General features: G+C 39.7%; 1 protein-coding gene across 1 annotated transcript in view; it reads left to right on the top strand.

The window, feature by feature from the left end:
• IPO11 (importin 11) overlaps window positions 1-23,292 on the top strand; it is a gene marked incomplete in the record, with an annotated part of 3,749,854 nt that overhangs the window by 607,134 nt on the left and 3,119,428 nt on the right. Inside the window, 1 exon segment of the mRNA XM_044063824.1 lies at window positions 5,360-5,408. Within this exon segment, the coding sequence (XP_043919759.1) occupies window positions 5,360-5,408 (49 nt within the window).

The raw sequence follows: 23,292 nt of genomic DNA on the forward strand, positions 1-23,292 counted from the left end.
CTACCCTATCCCGATGAAAGGTAGCATGGAAGTGCACATTAAAGCTTGTAACCCGTGGCTGAAGTGACTCCAAACAAGATAGTTGTGCTCCAGGTGAGGAAATTCAGCAGGGCTCCTGTGTCAAGTCAGAAAATATGAAATATAGAAGAAAGCACATAAGGTCCACTTGAGTGTGTCTGAGATTTTTCTGTTTACAACAAATCAAAAATCTCTTCCTTTTCGGTAAATGATTCTTCCTTGTAGGTTTTTCACCCTCATAGATGAAGAGCACCAACTTCAGAGAGGACATTTTTGAGGGAGACCAGAATGTCAGCAGCTAAAATGATAGATAACACTGATGGAAAGGTATAGGACCCCCTCATTTCGGTGGTGGGGTGATAGAGCCTTCCCAGCAGCAAAAGTATGGATACCTTTGTAAGGGAAAATAGAACCAGGGCTGTTTAGATTAGCAAGGAACTATGAGTATCGTTTTAATTTATTTTTCTTTGTGCCTTTAAAATAACTTATTGAATGAGAGGTATGGGTGGTGGTAGTTACAGTAGGCACGTTTTCTAGTGTATTGCAAAAATATCCTCACTCTTGCCCCAAATGTTAGGAGCTGGGCTTTGCATTACAATGTAAATAGGTCCCTGACTGGGACTCCTCAGATGAACACCAGAAGCAGTACTTAACTCATTCCCTCCAGTACAGCTCTTTTGAGTGAGTACTTTTAACTCCTAGTGGATGTGGCTTCAGCCTTTAAAAAAATGAAGTTATCTTGCAGTTCAACAATTATTCATATCTCTGGAGCCATAAGTGTTACTAGAAAACTGTAAATGGCAAACTGTTCAGGATAAACTAACCTTTACATTAGTGGTGTTCATTCAATTTGATGTAAACTGGATTTTATAATCCAAAAATAAAGGCAACGGATATTAATTTTATAATGTTGTATAAACAGCTATCTCAGTAGACATACTGAAAGGATTTTCTTCATACAGCTGTAAGCTTTCATATGAGGCTATGCAGTTCTATCTGTGATAACTGAATGTTGAGATATTCACAGAAATATGAAAATTATTAGATTACAAATAAACAGTTTACAAATAATACTCTATCTGTTTAGCTGCATTAGACAGAGGTCAAATATCAATGCAGTTATTTACTATCATATATGCTTTCAGATGAAAGCTTCTGATACCTTGTATGTAGCATGGTTTTGGGATTATTAATACAAATGTTAACAAGCAATATCTGACGCCTAGAGGCATCAATAGAAGTTAACTGCAGAAACGCGTGAAGGTGCAGTCAGCTGTAATGAGTTAAACTGAGTGCCAGAACATGCAATCCCCCTACTTGGTTGCACTGCTGAGGTTTAGAATCTCACAGCACCATGGCCATCTTGCATACCAGGTACAAACAGTATTTATGACAAGGCAGTGATGAGATCGTTTGGAAAAGTACTTTGCATTTAAATGTTATTGTTAAAGTTACAAGTTTACCCAACTCTTTCACATTGATGTAGAGTATATCGTCCTGTGAGGACCATTTGTCCTTGGTCCTCCAAGATTCCAGGTGTGCATTTCATCCTGTATCTGATGACATCTGTCTTTGGGATGTGAGAGAGTGGGGAAGGCCTAAGATGGTCTGTTTACATATATTTTAATCTTACTAGTTTAACTTGGTAGACCTGCTAGGCACTAGTTTCATTTCAGGGAGCGATTTGGGAATATTGTCTGATTAAGTGACTTGTTTGGAGTTGCACATTAGGAAAATGGATACTGAGGGACTCTGACCCTAAGTTCCAAGATAACACTTGTTAGCACCTCATATCCTTAGTTCTGTGCAGTAAACTGTCCAGACATTTCTTAGGGTAAATTATGTTTAACACTGGAGTTTATGACCAGGTTAAGAATCAGATTACTTTTCAAGTTCAGGGTGTCTTCTCACTGATGTTGCAAAGTTGTTTTGTAATGTTGAGATTTTCTCATGTGCTCCCAAGCATTTAGGTCACTAGTAATGCTTACAGACATGTCACATAAGACTGAGAAAGGTTTTGGACAAATTGCCGCTATGTCCATTGAAATGGGGTCACCATTTCTAGTTTCCTGTTGGAGATCATTTTTATATACACAGTTTTGTAATGTGAAGCGCCTACATTTAGACCACTCTTGCATTTTACATGCTAGATTTTGAGGGTCCACCAAGCCTTTGTTCTTCAGTTCTTTTTCTGGAATTCAGACATTTTCTGATCTTAGTCCTAAACACTAGAGTAAAGTTTCCACGAGTTCAATGCGAAAGACTTTGATTTTCATAGTATTTCTTTTTGTGAGATATTGCAAGCTAGGACCTGCATTAGTATTGCCCTAAGAGCATGGGAAAAGACACAGGGAAAAAAATGTCAAGTTCTAATGCTTCATTTTTGCCACCAATATAAGGAGCTTTGACAAGTAAGAGGCTTGCCTTACCTTTCACAAAATTGTGTCAAAGCTCAGGACCAAGAAGAGGGACCATTACATGCTAATGGGCAAGAGTTGATTCTGCTGGGGAAGGGTTTTTAATGTAGATTCATGTTAGTTTCCATGCAGCCTTCACAAATGTTGTCTGTGCAGCCTGTGACTAGGGCAGCAACATCCAGGATGTGTCTTGGTCTAATGACATGACTAAAATTAACATCTTTTAAACACCAGCTGATGTAATTCATTCTAGTCATCCCCTTCTGAGGCAAAGTGCTTTTTTTGGACAACATTTTTCAGGAAATAAGGGCTTGTAGAAGAAACAAAAACAAGCTCTGGTGAGCATGGAAGTTGTATATGATGTCACATGGCTTATTGTATGTTCTCTACCAGTTATTTCCCAATAAGAAGACGCTTGCTCATAGAAAGATATTGGTGCCCAAGCATCAAGTCTTTCTTTTGCTGTGTGATGGGAGGTAGGTTCTCCATGCTTGCTTTGTTGTGATGATGACATTGGATTGATTCTGATTTTAACACTTTTATTAAATTGCATCTTAAACAATGACCGCTGTACAATTAATGGAAAAAAATACAAGCCATAGTAACACTTTATTTTTTTCATGTATTATACTTATGTTTTCTTTTTAACAATTATTCATGCCAACATTACATTGATTGATGAATTCATGCCTTTCCTTAAATATTACTCCTGCTGAACATGGAGTTGTCTGAAACTCCATTTATTTCTACAAAACTTGCTCCTTCCCTTTTCTAAAGAGCTCAACTCGTACTCATCTCCTTTACAGTATTCAGTACTTTGTTTACATAGTTGGTTTAGATTTGATTTCCACCTTGTAATTACTTATTTGGTTGCCAGTAGCATTAAGCTTAGTAACCACTTGCTGTGTCTGGGAAGTTCATATCCTGTTTCCCATCTCAAAAGAATAATTTCAGTAGTTGGAACAATTTACCTCCAGCATTTCTGACAAAGTACTCTGTAGGGATTTTTTTTTACATTTGGCAATTCATTGCATTCCACCAAAAATGTTCTTACTTACCTGTATCTTTTCCAACACACATCCAGCATTTGCTATCTGCCTGATGAAAAATTCCTTGAGGTATGCTTGGGGTATAAAATAGCTGTGCAAAACACTTGTAAGGAAAACCCCTAAACCTTACATACTTTGTTGTATACTTGGGAGCCATGCAGACGCTCTTTTCTAATCTCATTTAATTACTTAAAGTTTTCATGCAATATTTGATATTCCCTACTAATTATCCCTTTTTTAACGACCACTTCTGCTGCATGCTCATCTAAAAGCTCTGTCAGAGCCGGTCTTTCACTCTGCACTCCCCTATCCGTTTCTCATTGCCTATACTCTTATCAGTCATTGGCAGGGAAAGTAACTTTTAACCTGCAGTCCATACTTGTGCTTGGCCTCCTCCCACTCTTATTACCTTCTTCATTATACTTTGTGGCTCCCACTACCTTGGTTTGTTTGCTGATTTTTCTCCTCCTCATTCTGTCTTGCCTATTTTCTAAAATCCAACTTGTAGTCAGTCCTATTCTGATGTTCGCCTAATTCTTAGAATAATTTCTGCTACTGTGTGACTATAATATTCTGTGTGGTGGTTATAATTCTTAAGGACCTACATCCAAAATTCTATTTCTTAACCCCCCCCCGTTTCATCATAATCTCTTTCCATGTTGATTTATAACCTACTGTTTCTGCAATGTATATGTGCCAGTTTACCTATGAGTTGTCACTTGACTCTTCCTTTTCATGTTTTCATTGCAGTGATTTTGTGTTGCTTTGAGTTTCATCACAGTGTATTGTAATGTACAAGCTGGCAGTACCCTTTTCAGGTTTGTTCCACTGTTCTCCACTGTGGTGCAACCGCAGAGTTGGTGTACAGTTTCAAGGGGGTTGGGGGACTTGATCCTTGCTAAAAAAGATTTTTCTATTTTTATAGGTGTTTGAATCCTTATTTACAAAATTACATTTCTGATAAATGAGACAAAAAAGAAATCTCTGACAGCTCGTAGGTAAACCATAGGAGCCTTAACTTGTCTGTGTAAAGTATCCTTTCAAATCAGGTAAGCCTAAATCAGGTGGTCATATAGGGGGATTCAACCTTTCCTACTTAACTCTTGTCCTCTTCCCCTCACTAATAAATTCCTTCAACTCTTCATTGATTATTGTCCACAACTTTTCGTCTGGTTGATAGATATTTGGCCAGATTAGCTATTCACTTATCTGTTCTTTCTTTCTTTTCTCTAGAAGTTTTCATACAGTAACAACTTAAGCAGAGTTGAGGTTTGTTAATTTGGTGTTAGTTTCACTTGAGAAGTTTGTGCTGAAATCCAGCTTGTTTTACCAGTGGTACTGGGAGCAAACCTAATAGCTTGTTATTACAGGATTCACATGTAAAATTATCATACGTGGTTTCTTCTTTAACAGTACAAGCAAAGTACCATGAGGCACCAAAAAATGAAGTTTGTATTTATATCTGTCTATATTTATGTCTTTGTATATTTTGTAATGCCTGTACATTGCAGAAAAATGGGGTGGATGAAGTTGCAGATATATCTGTATTTTATTGAATTTAAGTTGACATGTAGGAGAGAAATACAGTAAAATGTTATGCTGCAAATCATTTTGTAAACGAGCATACATCAAGGTGGCCAAATAATGCCGGAACCTGTATTCTTGTATAATTTAATGACCAAAACTCTTGTGGTAGATGCCTCATTCTCTGCGATCTGTTTTCTTTCATTTTTGAAGAAAAGGAGTTGAAACTCATTTGAAATTTAGATCATTGGTCAGTGTAGCATAAATAATAGAAAACAGTACATTTGTGTTGATAGTTAATGTTTGACACTGGAAAGTGCGTAATCTTACTTATTTTTTTCTAATTTTCAGGGTTTTTTAAATGCAGTTTTTGAAAGAGTTAAACAGTTTTTGGAATGTCGTAAGTATTTTGTATTAAATATTATGTCCTATTCCTTCAAATGATGGTCATTTTGCCTTTATTTTTTGTAAGCTATGCTATTCTTGCTTGCCTATAAAAATGATATAGATTGTTCTTTATAAATATAGGCATTTCTTCTTGACGTTTTGTGCAACTTCTCTGGAAGCTCTGAAAATTGAACTGTCTGCTACAGATTAGCTTGATACACTTCAGTCACTTAAAGATATGTGTCTTTTAAAGCTGAAAGACAGACTGTTTGTTAGAATGTTTTTGATAAACTGAATAGTGTCTTCCAAGTTTCATCAGAAACGCAACATAGTTCCACTGACAAATCATACAGCAGTTCCTGTATGTAATGGTTTTCCTCACTCCTCATTAATTCATTAGATACGAAAGCTCATTGTGTGGAAGGTAACCTCAGAAGTAGGATGGTATTTTTTTGTGCATATTTTAATCATGTTTAAATGTTTTATTTTATTTTATTTTTTTTTTTGTGTGCATCTCAAACTTTTTATTAAGTAACTGATTAAGGTGTAAATAATCGGGGACTAAAACTCATAATTGGAAAGCCTTTTTAAAATTCTTGATGCTTGAAGAGAAAGGTGCTAGAATAAAGGTACTTAAGTGATGTCTGTAATAATTTTAGTGACCATGAAATCTGTTGAACAGTATTGAACTTAACATTGCTTCCCAGGACATACTGAGTCGCTACCTTTTAAGTGGGCCAAATTGGGACATGGGAGTGTGGCCAACATGGCACTGGCCACACCCTTTTCCATGACATGCAGTTATGGGCACAACAGTGTGAAGTTATTACAGCATACTGAAATCTCACAAACCATTTAAATTATGCAAATTTAACAGTAAAAGTGAAGCATTACTGCAGACACAACACACAATACACTAACCATGCCAGTGTCATCAGTGTTGACAGAAAAATATAAAATACCAAAAAAAAAGTCAACATGTTGCTGTGCATACTCCGAGACACAACCTCAGAGCATGCAACAAAAGAACAGTATTTTTTTTGCATGTGGCAACCCCCCCCCCCACTTACCTTTTAAAAATATATATACTCAGTTAACGATTGCACACTAATGAGGAAAAGGGAATATTCCCCAACCCTGGTAGTGTAGATTTTCTCCTTGTCCATTAGATCTAGTGGACCTACCTTAGCTTCCCTTGAGTTAAATCGGACTAATGCCTGCACATGCTCAGTAATGATAGTCTGTGAGTGGGACATGCATTAGGCGTCAATGCTGAACCTCCCATCACTTTCATAAGGAGATAACATCAACAGGACACCCTGCCAACCTCAGGCAACACCACACTTGTTTCCCAGGTTTCCACCAGAGAAATTAGACCATGCATGCATGCCATAAGCGCATGCATGTTGCCCCCCTCCCCCAAGCGTGGACATATCCATCTTTCCTAACCTGCACTATGAAGTGCCTTAGCTGCTAGTTGAAGTCTGGTTACCTGGGCTGAAGTCAGGGCGTTGTCCCTCTGTCACTAGTGTAGGCAGTGTAAATTACATTAGTGTCTCTGATAATGACCCAGATTCAGTTTTGAAGTCAGGTGATACAGAGCTGATGGGGAACTGAATGGCTTAAGGGATAGTGCATTCCTTTAGTACCACCAATGGAGCAGTGGAGACTAGGCCATATGATGGACATACACAATCACTGCGGGGGACACACCAAGTGGGATTAAGACTTTTGCAGAAGTGATGGGTAAGCTACCAGTGTGCCCACTGCATGCCTCCTTAGAAACACTACTGGAACATTTAAGACTGATGAATAAAATGTTTGGAATGTCTAAGTCTGTTGTATCCTATTTCAGCTGACATTTAAAATGTCACATAACTTTAAGCAAATATTCTAGTATTAATGGTTTATTGCACTAGTTGTGGTGTCGACAGATATAATATTGTCTTCGAAGTCAAGTCCCTCAAAATAAAGTGAAATGGTGATTTTTTAATACTTTTTTTCTTTTCTGTAAGGTTGTACAACTTCAGATGTAGCAAATTTAGAGAGTGCAGCGGTTCGTGGGAGATCCCCCTCATATTACTTTGTGAAATGCTGCTCATTGCAGCGTTTTCATTTTTGGTGTTTTATTTGTAGTAGTCTGAGTCCCAGTGTGGCAGGTTTCATGAGATATTGGTATTACACACCAGTCACCTTATGACAGTTTATATGTATTATACCATGACTGTTAAAGGAGTAAGTGGGACAACTGTGTTTACAAGCAGTCATAGATAGCCAAAGGGAATGATGCAATAGGGCAGCAGCAAAAAACTATAAGTCAGGCTAAAAATATGAGAAAATTTGACCACCTTTAGGCTAAACAAGGTAACTAAATGGTGACTTTGAAAATGGATCACTATGGACCTTGAAAACCACATCGACATGCAAAAAATGTCCAAGTGGTAGCATCAGTTGTTCAGGTATTTCCTACAGCTAGGAAGTAATGATAGAGCTAAGGTAGAGTGGATGCCAGTGGTATGAAGTTATTACTTTCTTCCTGTACCCAATACTATATTAATAGAAGTACTACTGAGATGTTGCTTGAGGAATTTGAAACAGACAGGTTCATTCACTCACTCACTTTTACAAAGGTTTATAACAGTTACTCATAAGTTTACTACTATAAATACCGTTCTACAACATTTCTCAGACTACCTGTACTTGTAGGATGTTGGCAGAAGTAGGTTAGCTGGCAGAAGGTGTGAGACAGAAAACTTGTTTAAAAGATAGTAATAAATTCTAAAATTTGTACATTTTAAAGTTCTCATGTATGCTGTAGCTATTTATTTTGCATCAAAGTTCAAGCAGAAGTTAAGTTCATCTTCTAATAAATATTTGACTGTCACACAACCTTTCTTCTTCAATCATGAACTCCCCAATCCATCCAGACCTCCTAACGGGTAATCAGAGACAAAAGAAACTTCAAACCAAACAATTTCATTTCTGCACGAAATAGTTGCAACTGAGATTCATTAAAGCAACTACCACTAGAGGATGCAGTAAGCACCTTCAATACTACCTTCCTAAGTATACTAAACCACGACCCACTACTCAAATCTAGCTGAACTAAACCTAATTATGTACCCTGGCTGACTAAAGAATGTAGATCACTATTAAAGGCTAGAGACAAGGCATGGGAACAACTTCAGAAAAATAAGACCCAACTAGCTAGACAAAAATTCTTTGTGTTGTGTAACAAAGCAAAGAAATTAGTGCAAACTGATGAAATCAACTACTATCACAACATTCAGAATATACATTCAAAACTGCCTCAAAAATTTTGGACAGCTGTTAATAACATACTTTATCCAGGTAAATCAACTACCCCTAACCCAACAACAGTTAATTCAGTGTAGCAACCCAATTCAGTAAATACTTTACAGAAACTATTCAAATCCTGGCAAACTCCCAGGATAACTCCAACAACCCCGCATCTCCTCTCCCCCAACTCAGTATCTCGTCCCATAATAATATACCCCGCTTCAGCTTATACCCAGTATCTGTTAAATACACAAAAAACTACTTCAAAAACTGAAACCAACCACACTAGCTGCAGGTAATCTCCCTGCTGACTTTCTAAAAATTGCTGCTGATGCTATAGCCTACCCAGTAGTCATTCTTATAAACAGGTCCATATCTGAGAATTATGTACCCAGTATTTGGAAAGCCTCTCACATACTGCTACTACACAAAGGAGGTAATTCCACAGAATTCACAAATTACCGCCCTATTGCCATCCTATCACCCTTGTCCAAAATACTAGAAAGAGTAGTCCATACCCAACTAATGAACCATCTCATCACCCACAAACTATTATCATACACCAACGTGGCTTTGGATCATATCACAGCACCACTACCGCACTAATGTTCTTTACTAATATTCTTAGACCTGTCCAAAACCTTTGACATGGTAGATCACAATAAACTTATTAACATTTTCTCTACCTTAAAAATTAATAACTCTAGTATTACAGGGTTCCAAAACTACCTTAACTGGGCAACCACAAGCCGTTCAGAGGCAAAATTAACTCTCCCCTCTGCTCTCAGTTCTCATAGGGGTTCCTCGAGGCTTTATCCTTGGTCCTCTACTTTTCTTTCTCTTTACTAATCACCTCAGCACCTCCACACCTCATGCCTCTGTAGTTCAATACGCAGATGACTCTACCCTAATATGTGCAGCTCCCACACTACAAGATCTCCACACCTTAACCCAAGACTCCTTCCTGTCTGTTGAAACATGGCTCACTAACTCCAAACTAATTCTAAATCCCACTAAAACTAAACTCCTTCTCTTTAGCCCATCTAGACATCACTCAGTTTCACAGTCATTTACTAAATTGTCCAAAAATAAAACTGTGATCAACACAGTACCACACACTAAACTGCTTGGGGTAGAAATTGGCAGCAACTTATAATTTGATATACATATAGCCCAAACCATCAAGAAGGTCCACAAGAAACTTGGTCTCCTATACCATAACAAACTATTTCTAACACAAACCACAAAAGCTATCATAGCCCATACACACCTCCTATCAACCCTCCTGTATGCCTCCCTAATACTAACCAACCTTCGAAAAACAGACTTAATCAAACTAGAAACTTGCTATAGTAGGTTCATAGGTAGATACTAGGCTATCTGCCATAGGGCATTTATATGCCTAGCCAGAATGTATTTGGCTTCCGCCTCCCTATTAGATTAGCCTACTGTGCCTCTGTAAAGTAGGTCACAGAAGGTACCCTTTTAAGATTAGTTTACTGTGCCTCTGTCTAGCAGGGACACAGAAGAGATCCCAGGGGTGAATTTGCGATTTCCCATCCACGCGTCCAGATTTTGCTTGAAGAGGGTCAGCGAGGGGCTATGTCTAACATGAATTGGGATTCTATTCCAGAGTGAGGGGAGCCTCTGGGAAATGAATGTGTCCCTCCAGCATGTCCTATTTATTTTTGTGCTGAGGTTTAGGTCCCTGGAACATGTGGCTCTAAGGGACTTGGATGTTTTGAGGTGGAGCATGTCCATTAATTCTGGGTTTGACATGGCTTTGTACGTCAGGCATAGATCGCCTCTGAGTAGGCGGTAAGCAACTGAGTAGAGCTGGAGTTTCTTTAGTCGAGCTGCATAGGACATCTGTTTGTAGCCCATGATCCTCTTGGTGATGTACTTTTGGGGTCTCTCCAGTTGCTGCAGGTGTCGGGTAAGGTACATCCCAAAAGGGGCATTGTATTCAATTATGGGCCTGATGAGTGACGAGTAGAGTGGCAAAATGACCTCTCTTGATCTAGATGTGAACCCTTTCGTGATAAGGTGGGCTATATAGAAGGTCTTTCTAACCACTTTGGCAACGTGATTATCAAAGGAGAGATTACTATCTACGTTGGTCCCCAAATCTCTGATTACTTCTTCTGTACTTAATGGATTACCACCTATGTGGTAATTTGTGGGCACCTTGTTTTTCCCAAAGGGGATGACTATGCACTTCTTAGCATTTAGCTTGAGGCCGTGGCTCTGGCACCAAGCATCCATCTCTGTGAGACCCTTTTGGAGGATGCTTGTGTCAGCTGGAGATTCGATTATGGCCCCCAGTTTGCAGTCATCTGCGAACTTTGTCAGCCATAGTCCCCCAGTGTTAGCCTGAACCTCAGAGAAGTATATACCGAACAAGAGAGGTCCCACAACTGAGCCCTGTGGGATGCCACTTGTAACTGGTTTGGATTCGGACATGGCTCCTGCGATTCTGACCATATGGGTTCTATCTCTGAGCCAGTTTGCAACCCATCTTCTGCTATAGGGGTTGATATTTAAGCAGGTAAGCTTATTTGTGATGCCCGAGTGGGGTATTGTGTCGAAGGCTTTTGCGAGGTCCAGGTAGGCTGTGTGGACTACCTTGCCCTCATCTATGGCTTTGGTAACTGTTTCAAAGAAATCAACTAGGTTTTTTAAGAGGCAAGATCTGCCCTTAACAAAGCCGAATTGGGTAGGGTCCAGTGTCTGGAGGCTCCCAATGTCTTTGTTTATGAATTCCATAATAATACGCGCCACAGCTTTACAGACCAGACTAGTCAGGCTTATGGGGCGATAGTTTCCGGGGTCCGTTGTGGTACCACCTTTGTGGAGTGGGACCACTGTAGGTGTACGCCATTCTTTGGGTACATATCCTGTAGTAAGGCTAAGTTTGAACAGTGACTTAATGTGAGGGTTCAGTTCTTCTTGGAGCTTATGTAAGACACAGCCTGGGACACCATCCGGTCCCATAGATGCTGTGTTTTTTGCTTTGGAGAGGGCAGCTTTCACCTGTGCATCTGTGATGTCAGGGAGGTTACATTCAGTTGGGATAGGCATTTGCTCCTTTGGGGGAAGAAGTTTGCGTTGAATCTGTCTGCCAGGATGTTGGCTATGTCTGTAGGTTCGGTATATTTTGTACCGTTATGCAACAATTCAGAGCATATCTGGGAGTTTCCGCCCATGTTCCTGTCATAACTAAAGAAGACCTTGTGATTATCTTTAGTGTCTAGGGCAATATTTCTTTCGAAACTGGCCTTTGATGATTTTATGAGGGATCGAAGTTTCTTGCTAATACTGATCAGAGATGCCTTCCCTTTTTGGGCTTTTGCTCTGTCATGTAGTAGCTTCCTCCTTCTGTTGTATAGTTTATTTATGGCCGGGGTCCACCAGACTGGTCTCCTGTTTTTGGAAGAGTGAGTCTTGGTTTTATTTGGGATAGCACGATCCATGCATTCCTGCAGGTGCTCATAGAATGCATTTGTAAAGGATTCTGCGGATTGGGCTGTATTATCCTCTGGCCCAGGGGCTTTGAAGGATTCCACCTCAGTCTTGAGAAGTGCAAAGCTGGCTTTTGAGAAATTCTTTACAGTGATTTCCTTGGCTGGGGGTGGGACGGGATATGGATGTCCAGGGAAATTTGTTTATGGTCTGATCTTACCAATGAGGGGTTTACCTCTGGTGTGGAACATAGAGTCCCCATGTTGGTGATGACCAGGTCCAATATGTTGTTCCCTCTTATGGGAGTGGTGACCAGTTGTTCCATTGCGTTAGAGTTTATAAATTCAGGGAACTGTTGGGCGAGGGTGTTTGGGCTTGAGTAGTTTTCCCAGTCAATGTTTGGGTAGTTGAAGTCACCCAATAACATAGTGTTTGGAGAGACCTTCATATTCTCCAGATATTCTCCAGTGTTCTCAGGAATGCCAAGTGGGATTCCTGTAATAGGGAGGGTGTTCTGTAGCAGGCTACAAACTAAAAGGCAGTTTTGCCCGCTGTTAGTTGCACATGGATGGTTTCTGATGCTTCATGCAGTGCCACTAACCTGGAGGTGTAGTTATCTTTGATGAATATAGATACTCCCCCTCCTTTTGTGCTTCGGTCCGAGTTTTGGGGCCGAAACGCATGGTATGAGTTATAACCTGGTAGTGCTGGGGTGTTCTCAGGAGCCTTGAACCAGATTTCTGTTACTGCACAGACATCGATTTTCTCCTTACTGAGGAGAGCCTCGAGTGCATGCATCTTGAGTTTTAGACTTCTGGCATTGAGTAGCATTACCTTTAGTTTTTTTTTATCCTTGGGTTGTCTATGAAGGTGGTTTTGTCCTTTGAGCCTTGCCTAAAAAAGGCACTATGGGGGTGGCAAGAGCCTTGGCCAGTATACGAAAGCCTAAGGGTGACAGGTGCAAGCCGTCCCTAGCGAAGCAACGTGGCTTGTCGAGCATGTCATCCCAGGCTGATAGACACTGAATCCCCTTTGAATGACACCAATACTTTAGCCAATTGTTGAAACTGATCATTTTGTCTTTATACTGTGGCATCATTCTTGTTGAGGGCAAGATGCTACTCAAGGTCAGGGTCATACCAGCCTGAGCTACATGGTCAGAGAGCTCCTCTGTCTCTTTTCATGTAGTCCAGGGAGGTACGTCTCAGGTCATTAACACCAGCGCATGGACAATGATGGAGTCATATCTGTACTTGCTTTGGAGTGACCTGAGTGCTTGCGTTATGTGGCGGATCCTGGCACCCGACAGGCAGCTTACAGTGACCTTCTTGTTCAGTCTGGTGAGCGGGACATCAGTGTGCCGGACAATAGAGTCCCCTATAACAAGTGTATTTGGTATGTTGTTTGGCCTTAAGGACTGTGACTGTGAGGCACACTGATTTTGTGAGATATGTGATTCGTGGGTATTGTTAAGGTGGCTGTTGCTTGGATATCTGCTTAGGATTTCTTTGCTGTTTAGGCAGATTTTTATTTAGAGCCTCCGAGTATGTTTTTGTGTGTTTATGTGTTGGGTATGCAGATGCAAAAGGTCTGTGTGAGACTGGATTTGTGGTGTGGGTGGTTACCTTTTCCTCCTGACTGACTGTGCCAGTTTTGGTTGAGAGAGCTCTGCCTCCAGTTTGGCTGTGTAACTGCATCTCTCACATGTATTAGTTTGTTGGAAAGAGGAGAGGGTTGTCTGTGTACATAAGGCAATTGTAACATTGCCTCAAAATTCACAGATTCACCAGCTGGACTGGAGAGTAACCTTGAAACTGACCCTTGGACATACCAGATTAGTATAGGGAACTGTTTTTTTACTGATCAGATTAGGGAAGGGAAGTGATTTTTCACTTGATCAGGAAGGACCAGTCAGGAGCCTAATACTTATGAGAAGTCAAGGAGGGTGTAGTGCTTTATTTAGTTAGTGCTCAGCTCTTATAAGGAAACAAGTGCAGGGCTTTAGAAAGAGAATAGAGTGATTACTTTGAGAGTTTGAACAGTTCTAAGGAAAAAAGTGAAGAGCAGACTTTGTGGAGCCTGGAATAGTTTAAACCTGTTTATGCTCAGTGCAAAACTGTGCAAAAAGAGAGTTGTAGGGTTTTAAGAGATCAAGGAGTTTAGAACTGACCCAAAATGGTAAATAAAACTACAACTTCTAGGTAGTAACCACTCCTCCAGAGACAGGCAGGCTGTTCAGTGTTAACCACTCCCACTGGTGAACACAGAGACTTCTCTTTAGCCCAAGCAAGCACTGGCCTTCTAGAAACTTCCAAACAGTTTAGAACAGCAAATCTGTAACTGAACTTTCTTAACTTTCAGAAAGTGGGAAAAAAGCAAGATTTTTTTTTCTTTTGTTGTAGTTTAAAGGTAGCAGAGATACACCAGCAGCAAAATAATCACAACAGTGCAATAAATGACCCCACACTTGAGTGCTAGGCCAAAATCAGGTAAAATGCAGTTTTAGAGAAAAAATTTTAAATTAAATGCAACACAGGAAATGCAGTAAACAGGCTCTAGATGTGTTCCAAGTACTGTTACTGTTACAGATATAAACTTTAGCAAGCTGGAAAATGCCAAAAAGTAGGCAGCAAAGCAGTAAAACTTAACAAAAAATTAGAAGAAACTACTTAAAATCACAAAAGTGGCTCCTTTTATTCTCTCAGCGTTTTCTTCCCTTGGTAGGTGCTTCAGCAACAACTAGCAAGCCTGAAAAGACGCCAAAACCATGAGGCAGCCGGGTTTTAAGAGAGAGAGATCAAGGAGTTTAGAATTGACCCAAAATGGCCAATAAAACTACAGCTTGTAGGTAGTAACCACTCCTCCAGGGACAGGCAGGCTGTTCAGTGTTAACTACTCCCACTGGTGAACACAGAGACTTCCCTTTAGCCCAAGCAAGCACTGGTCTTCTAGAAATTCCAAACAGTTCAGAACAGCAAATCTGGGGTCTAGTAAAATAGCAAAATTTGCAACAGGTGCTTCTATTAGGTCACATCACAGTACATCTCTTAAACAACTAATTAGCTTGAACTTCCTCATCTTCTGTGCTTTAACCAACTTACCTTTGCACACACAATACTTCACCATCCTGATAAAACTCCTGCTCTCCAAAATATTATACTCCCATACAAAATCTCTCATTGCCTCCGCTCTAGTAACCTACACCTTTAGACACTACCAAAGCCAACAACCTTGCAGGGAATTCACTCTTCTCAAACTACATTCCCAAAATATGGAATAAACTTACTACTCCTATAACCTCAAATATCTCGGTTTCACAATTTAAAAGGCTCTTAAATCATACTTCAAAGACACTTGGCTATGCCCTTGTAACACTCCTGGATAAACCCCTTTACTCTCTCTACTAATGTAATATCTATTGTAATAATATAAACCAAAACTCTCACTGAAGCCAGCAACACCACCACCTGTAGGTAAACTGCCTTTGTGTTTTGACTGCTCTTGGGAATGATTCCAACTATTGATCTTATTCCTATTTTATCTCAGCTTTACTAGTAAGGTAATCCATGTAACAGACTTGTTAATTTCTGCATAAATCTTTCAACATGATTCACTGTTTCTCTCGTATACGTCTATGAAAATTTAATACTTTTTACTCTTCTTTCTTCTTGTCTATGTATTTACTGGTATTTGTATTTTCAAAGTTGTAAATTTGTATTACTGGAGGTTTTCTCCCCAGGCCTACGCTGAAAAAGGACCTGTGTCCAGTCGAACTTTACCGGTAAACAAATGTAAAATAAAATAAATAAATACATTTTCTTTTGTACATATTCATTCTCAGTCTAGGCCTTCATCTCCCCAGTAATCCCTGACTGCAGCAAGTTCTCAGTAATGAGGTAAAACCAGAAGAGGCAAGGGATCATTTTGTTCCTTGAACACACGCACACACACACACACACACACACACACACACACACACACAGGCATGCACTCGTGTCCGCGGACAGGCATGCACACACACACACACACACACACACACACACACACGTGCGTGCACTCTACAGCACAAAAGGCAAGTTCAGCACCACTGAGCTGGCTGACTCTCTAGCTAGCTAGGATGTTAAAAGAAAAATAAAAGCCAAATCTTAGTTTTTGTTGTGTTAGCAGCTGTAGCAGCACTAATAACAAACCACTCTACAGCCGCAATCTTTGTAGGATTCTCTCTGTCCTAATCCCGGCCCTCTTCATGAATTACAGCCAATTGCTGTATGATTTACAAGTAGCTCTACCTGCAGGTCTGGGTTGGTGATGTATCTGAATTGCTGTGGAAAAGCTGGAAGTAATTGCAGGCTTTTCACGGTGATTCAGAGCAAACAAAAAGTGAGACTTTTCATGTTCCACTGTTTTACACAGTGGGCAATGGGACAAGATAGCTCAATCCGGGAGTTGTCCCCCTGATAATGGGATGGGTGGCAACCTTAGACATACTGACATCTGGCCTGGTCTGGTTTAGCCTTGTCAAAACTTTAAGGACTGATTGCCACTGACAACAGTCAGCTTGGCACAGTCAGCTCAGCACAGGAGACTTGCCCATGCTAAGGCTATTTTCCTTTAACCAAAATTCACTCCACCCCCACCTCCTCTCCTCTAGGCCTTTGCTGCTGCTCTTTCAGCTTGCATGGAGAAATGACACTAGACTACGTTTTCTTAATGCTGATCAGATTTGTTCATGTTTTTTTTCCCTGCCGTTGTAGTGGTAGTCATCATCCGGATTGTTTTTAGACCAGGTGTTTCCATTTGGATTTTTTTTTTAAGCGAAAACATTTATCCCATATTCACCATGCCTAGCATGTTGTACCACTCCCTTAAATCCAGGCCACTTCCATTATAATTTGCAATGTTGCATGGGTCCATAATGACTTCCGGGGATATTTTTTGGTTTGTGCTATTTGAAGTTGTGCTTTTGGACTATGTTTTCGGTGGTGCTCATTGTGGAACTTGCAAATGAGTTTAGAGAAACAGAATGGTTTCAAAAAGTATAAAACTTGCAGAATTAAATTTTTAGTTCAGGATAAGCATCTCATTAGTGTGTGATTAGGTGGGGAACATTTAGATTTAGAGTGATACTTATAAAGCATTGACAAGTTAATTTTGAAAGGTTTGTTGCATAGAGCAACCCATTCTGATGAGGAAGTCTGCCCTCCTCAGGAAGAGGGTACTAAAATAAGAGTATTTTTCTGAGTAGATAAAGGCAAACTACCCTTGTTCTCTGTAAGAAACCAAGAGTTCAGGAGGATTCTAGCTGTCTTCCCAGTGAGTCTGACATTTCTAAATTAGTGGTTAGTGTGGCAGAGATTTGTCTTTTTAGGAGGAATAAGCAGGATAGTCGTTCTTCCTTACAGATGCAGAACTGGGAAGGTTCTCCTTCTGTAGAACTGTTCTGTGGTCAAAGAGAGAAGCTGGAGAAAGGGCAGAGAGAGAAGGCTATACTCTCATAGCAGTTGGAATCAGTTTAAAGATTCTTCAATGCTGTTTTGTATGGAATCAGAAAAGTCTGCATCATTTATGGTTTGAATGGAGCCAAAAACAGCAGCAGAAAGGTCAGCAGTCTGGGAGAAACCAGAATGGCAAGGGGAAACTTTTACAGTGGATAACCCCCCCCCCCCCCCCCGAGACATGAATTCTTGGCTCAACCAAGGATACTCTGGCTCTTTTTTCTTTGAGGAGGGGGAGAGACTTCATCACACTTCCTGATGACTTGCCCATGCTGGAAGGCAGTCATACACCATCTGTCCCTTCCTCTGTTTGCACAATTTGCCATCAAGTAAGACATTTGGATTTGGACTATAGTATCCTGAGCCTATAGTACCCTTTTATCCCTTTCTCTGTTCCAATTAAAGCCATGTTTACTACCATTTCCAGACATCCCACCAAAATGAAGACAAGCAGCTTATACCAGAGATGCAAAACCTTATTAAAAAAAGACATCTCACCAGTCCTCATTCCATTTCAGGACCTCAGCAGCCTCAGGCAGTTTATTCCCAAACAAAAATTGTAGATCTCTGCAGTCAGCTCTCCACCCACTGTCAAAAGGACATTGGATGTGCTCTTTGGGCCTCCAAGGCACCTGCTTCTGTATAAAAATAACGAGAGCTCAAAATGAGGTTCCTTTGCATTTGAGAGGGAGACTGTCACTTTCAGTTCTAAGCTGTACTGTTTGCTCTCTCCCTAGCCCCCAAGATGTAGAAAATAAATTATGGCAGTTGTAGTACAAAGTGTTCCTTTTTACCAGTGACTGGCTATGACCCGCACAGACAATGAAGATGTCATCTTAGCACAAACATTTTTGTTGCATCTCTTCCATCTTTAGGCATAACGGTGAACACTGTTAAGTCCCAGATCCAGCCATCTTAAACTCTTTTGTTCATTGGTTGTGCATCAGACATTCTCTGATATGCTGCTTAATCTTCCTCAGTGATGATCTCCTAGATTCTTTTTTCAGATGTATTTATTAGCATTTGTTTTACCAGGATAGCCCACTGGGCCTTGCAGAGCCATTTTCATTGGAGGCCCGGGGAGAAAAGCTCCATAAGAAATAACAACAATACGTAATTCAATTCAGCTTAGACATTTTTACAAAGATTCCTGAATAGTATTTACATAGCTATGTGAGTAAAGTCAAAATAGTAGCACAAATTGAATTCTAAACACAGAAATCTCTTAAAATATATTTACATGGAAATATAAGTAAAGGCAAAGCAATAGTAACAAATTGTAATCTAAGTATAGGAATTATGGAGGACAATTGATTATATAGAAATTCCTTTGAGAGAGTGTGAGGCAGATTTAGCAGGGAGTAGAGAGTATAATCATATTGAGATACAGAATAGATGCAAAAGTAGCAATACCAAAGGATTACAGTCAAGTGGAGTAATAGTCAGTCAAGTTAAATTCTCAGCAGATAATAAATTGTTTGCTACTTTTGGAGATATGAAATAAGTATGAAAGTGATGGTAGCTATGTTATGGTAGGAGGAGGTGTAGTGCAATCACAGATCCAGTTAGTGGAGAGGTATTCATGCAGAGCTGTTTTGAAAGAAGTGAGATTGAGTAGAGTGAATTGCGAATGGCAGGGTATTCTGTGTTTTGGCCACCACATAGGAGTAAAGTAGGTGACCAGCAGGTAGGTTGGGCTTATAAGTTTGCAGAAGGTGTTGTGTTTCTGCTCTAAGGGACCTACTGGGAATGTAGTGGGTAAATAGGGACTTCAGGGCAGGACAGTCTAAGGGTTTGAAAATTATTTTGTGGGAGGTGGTTATTTGAAGATAAGTGAGATAGTGGGGGAGTTCAAACCATTTTAATGAATATGGGGATATGCAGTGGTGGGTAGGAAGTTGGGCATTTGTTGCAAACCTGGCAGTTTTATTGTAACATGCTTCTAGTTTTAATTTTTAGAGAAGATTGGATGATGGTCATCAAGGGAGCGCCGTAGACAAGGGAAGGAAGTGGATAAGTAGTGGCTAGTGCTTGTTTGGGAGGGAAAGGAACATTTGCTTTTTTGTTTTTTTTTTAAACTCTAGGCCTGATGGTAGCCACAAGTTTTCTGTTCTCTTCTCCTAGATGTCATGTGACCATGCTGTATTGGATATTAAGAACAATGTTATAATGGATTCCATGAAACTGTTGAGAGGGCAAGAGCTGTCTAACACCTATCTTTCTCTGGGCAGGCCTTTCCAGGTTCCAGTTGTAGCAGTGACTTTTTACTATGGATTTGTCAGCCCCAGACTGGGGTCGGTGCATTGCCAAGAGCAGATGGTCCACATAGTTGGCCATAGATAGCAGCCAGGCTGCATGTTAGCCTCCTGGAATTGAGGCTTTGATATATAAACAAGCAGAGGTGAATTTGCACACCTGCCTTTTGTCGAGGAGCCACGAGGATATGTGAGTAATCTATGTTTTCTGGTAGCAACCTACATTCCCATAGAAGCCAGCTGTCTTGCAAAACAGTCTCAGTAGATGTCTGTTAAAGCCATGCAAGTGTTCCCTCAGTATGGTAGTAGCACAAAAGCTGTTCCATTGCTAGGGAGGCATTATTGCAGTCTTTGTTTTCCAGGCCAGCACCAAATGCAACAACTTCAGTTGCGTGGTCCTTGCTCAGGGGATGTGAACCAAGGATACTTTATTCTCGAGATCCCCTCCAGGCTTTCTGTATGCCTTTTTACCTTGACCATTAATAAGTTGATACAGAAAGCCAAAGGAAGCATGTCTAAGAATACTCGCATAGCTACATTTGTCCTCAAAGTCTGGATTACCTTGCAGTGGTCTCATCACCTATGTAGTCACTATGCCTCACCCAGACTATCATTCTTTTAGTTGGATCTCATGGTTTCTCTGTTTGTTGATGGCCAAGGAAACTTTATAGCCTACCAGAAAGCTTCAGATCCTTAGCTCTGCACAGAAAGAAACAGTGAAGAAGACATTTAAGATTTAAGAGTATGTGGACCCGACTTGCTATGTGGACAAACACCCACTGGATCAGAGTCCTTTTGGACATATGATCAGCCATGCTGGTTGTTTCTCATTTTTTTTTTTTATCCAAGTGTTAATTACTCTTCTGTTTATGTTCATCTCTGTGATAACCTCTAATTTTATTCACCATTTACATAATTCTCCCTAGCCTTCTTAAAAGTATGCAAAGCATTTATAAGGGGCATCTTTCACTTCAGATTCATTTTTAATGACCCTTTTTTTTCTGTTGGAGTCTGAATTACATGTTGGAGAAGTTAATGCGACCTGCCTTCAAATCAGATTGCAGGTAGAGCTAAAGCTTTTGTCATGGATAACTCTGTGTATGGTAACCATTACTTCAGCAAGATTTTGAGTTTCAAGCTTTGCCCATCAATTCAATGTATTGTCTCTCAAAATGAGTGTGGACCTGCTCACAGCTCCCAACCTTTTTTATCCAAGGCAGCAGTGGAAATCATTCTAAATCGGTCTGTTTTCCCATTTAACTTTTCAAGTAGGTAGTAATATGCTTTGCTTTGTCAGTATGTCTACAAAAACTAAGTTTTTGTACAGACAGAAAAGTCTTTATACAATGATTCTCGGCTGTTGTGCCTTGTACTGCCAACAGTTTTTAAAACAACCTTGTTGAATTATCACTTAAAATATAAGCAAACATACATCAACAGAAAATAAAACAAACCATTTTAACATTTTTCCATCTAAATACAACATACATTACATATAATTTCTTTGCTACTATCATCAGTCCAACATTACAAAAAAGTTGCTGAATTCCTACCTTCCTTTAAACCTCACTCCTCCTACTGAACATTATTATGCATGTATTCCCACAGTTTCCGTGTGCTTTTATTTAATTTGCTCCTTCCATTTTCTAAAGATCCCTCATCCAGTTCTTTTCTTTGTCGTAACCTTCAGTACTTCAAATACAGTTTATAGACTTTGTTTTCCATTTTCTTGTAATTGCTTTTTTTTTGGTAGCCTACAGAATTAAACTTAATAAGGCCTTAATATGTCTAGGCAGTTCATGTGCTATATCCCTGCTCAAATGAATGAATCATTTTCTTACTTAACAGCCGTTTGCTTACCCAAAATTTCTGATGAGTATTCAGCGAATGTTTAATATCTACCAACTAATTCCACTCCCAAAACATATGTTTCCAGTTGCATCTTTTCCACTACACCTTCAACATTTCTTGTCTAGCTGAGGAAATTTTTTTGAACTTTGCTTGGAGTATAAAAGTACCTATGCAAACACTTCCACGCAAAGATCCTAAACCTTCTGAACTTGGTTGCATACTTTGGACCCTTATGTATGTCTTCCCAGTTGTTTTCCTGGACCACAAATGACAGAGATATTTTCTTACATTCTGCTTCCATCTTGATCATCATTGTTCTTTTAATATTGTCAAATGTTTGCCCCCTCCACAAACCACACTGATCAATATCTATCAATTTTGGCAACATCTTTGCCATTCTTTTAGCTAGTATAGACATGAACAGTTGTGGTTTAAAATTAAAATGGTTCTATATAGCCGGGTCTGAAGGGTCTTTGCCATATTTATGTAACACAACCACCATAGCTTTCTTGCAAGATGTTGGTGCTTTCTCTGCTTTATACAGTTTTTCATAAAACTTCTGGAATATCTCTAAAACCTTTACAGGACCTGTGGTTATTCTTGTTGTTGTAGGTTTCCTAAGGTTGGTGACAACCCTTTCAGTGTTCTGTTGCCTAAGTGGTTGTGCTAAACGTTTTTGTGATCTGGAGTTATCAAAAATAGTTGCTTTATTGCAGTCTTTCTAAACTCATGCATGTTATCCAGATAGTTCCCTTCTTTTCTATTTAGCACCCTGCCTTTGTTCCTCCTTTTTTTCTGTGAGATTCCCCTTACTCTGTAATACTTTAACCTTTGACAGCCCAGCTAAGTGATTTCTATTACTTTTTAACCACATCTTTCTTTTTTATTTCAGCCTCATTTTTAAACTTCATTTTCATTTTATCCCAGTCACAACTTCTGGAGATATTTCTATCTTCCCTAATAACTCTATGAGTAGTTTCTGCTGAGCATTCCTTAAATTTCTCTTTTTAAAGTAGTTGGGAAAGTGCCAATGACTTATTTTTACTTCATTAGCTTGCATTTTTTATCTTAGTTTTTTATTTGTACATGGTCAGAAATAGTTATTGGATGTGTTTCGAAGCTTTCAATTAAATGCACATGTTCCTGTGAAATATAATTTCTATCTGGTCTAGCCCAGTCATTGTACCTTGGGAAATGATATATAAATTCCGTCAGAGTTCCTACTACTGAATTCACATTTTCCACACATTTCTTCAAAAATCTACCCTCTTTTGTTATATTGTACCTTCTAGGTCCCTCTGATACATCCTCACTATTGCAAATCAAGTTTCATTCCAAGCTTATAAATATTTTCTGCTGAAAGCTGATTTTCTCCCAGAATGGTTCTTAAGGTCCATAATAGTAGTTTTTGGTGGAATATAAATAGATACCATTGATCCTCCTCTCTTGCCAATAGCCCCTTACTACCACAGTCTACCAGTTTTTACTTTTTTCTCTCATCTACCACTATTGGAACTCGGAGTTCTGCTGTGGC

Source organism: Protopterus annectens, chromosome 2.part2, assembly GCF_019279795.1.
Source record: "Protopterus annectens isolate FY-2018-M chromosome 2.part2, PAN1.0, whole genome shotgun sequence".
Taxonomy (NCBI): domain Eukaryota; kingdom Metazoa; phylum Chordata; order Ceratodontiformes; family Protopteridae; genus Protopterus; species Protopterus annectens.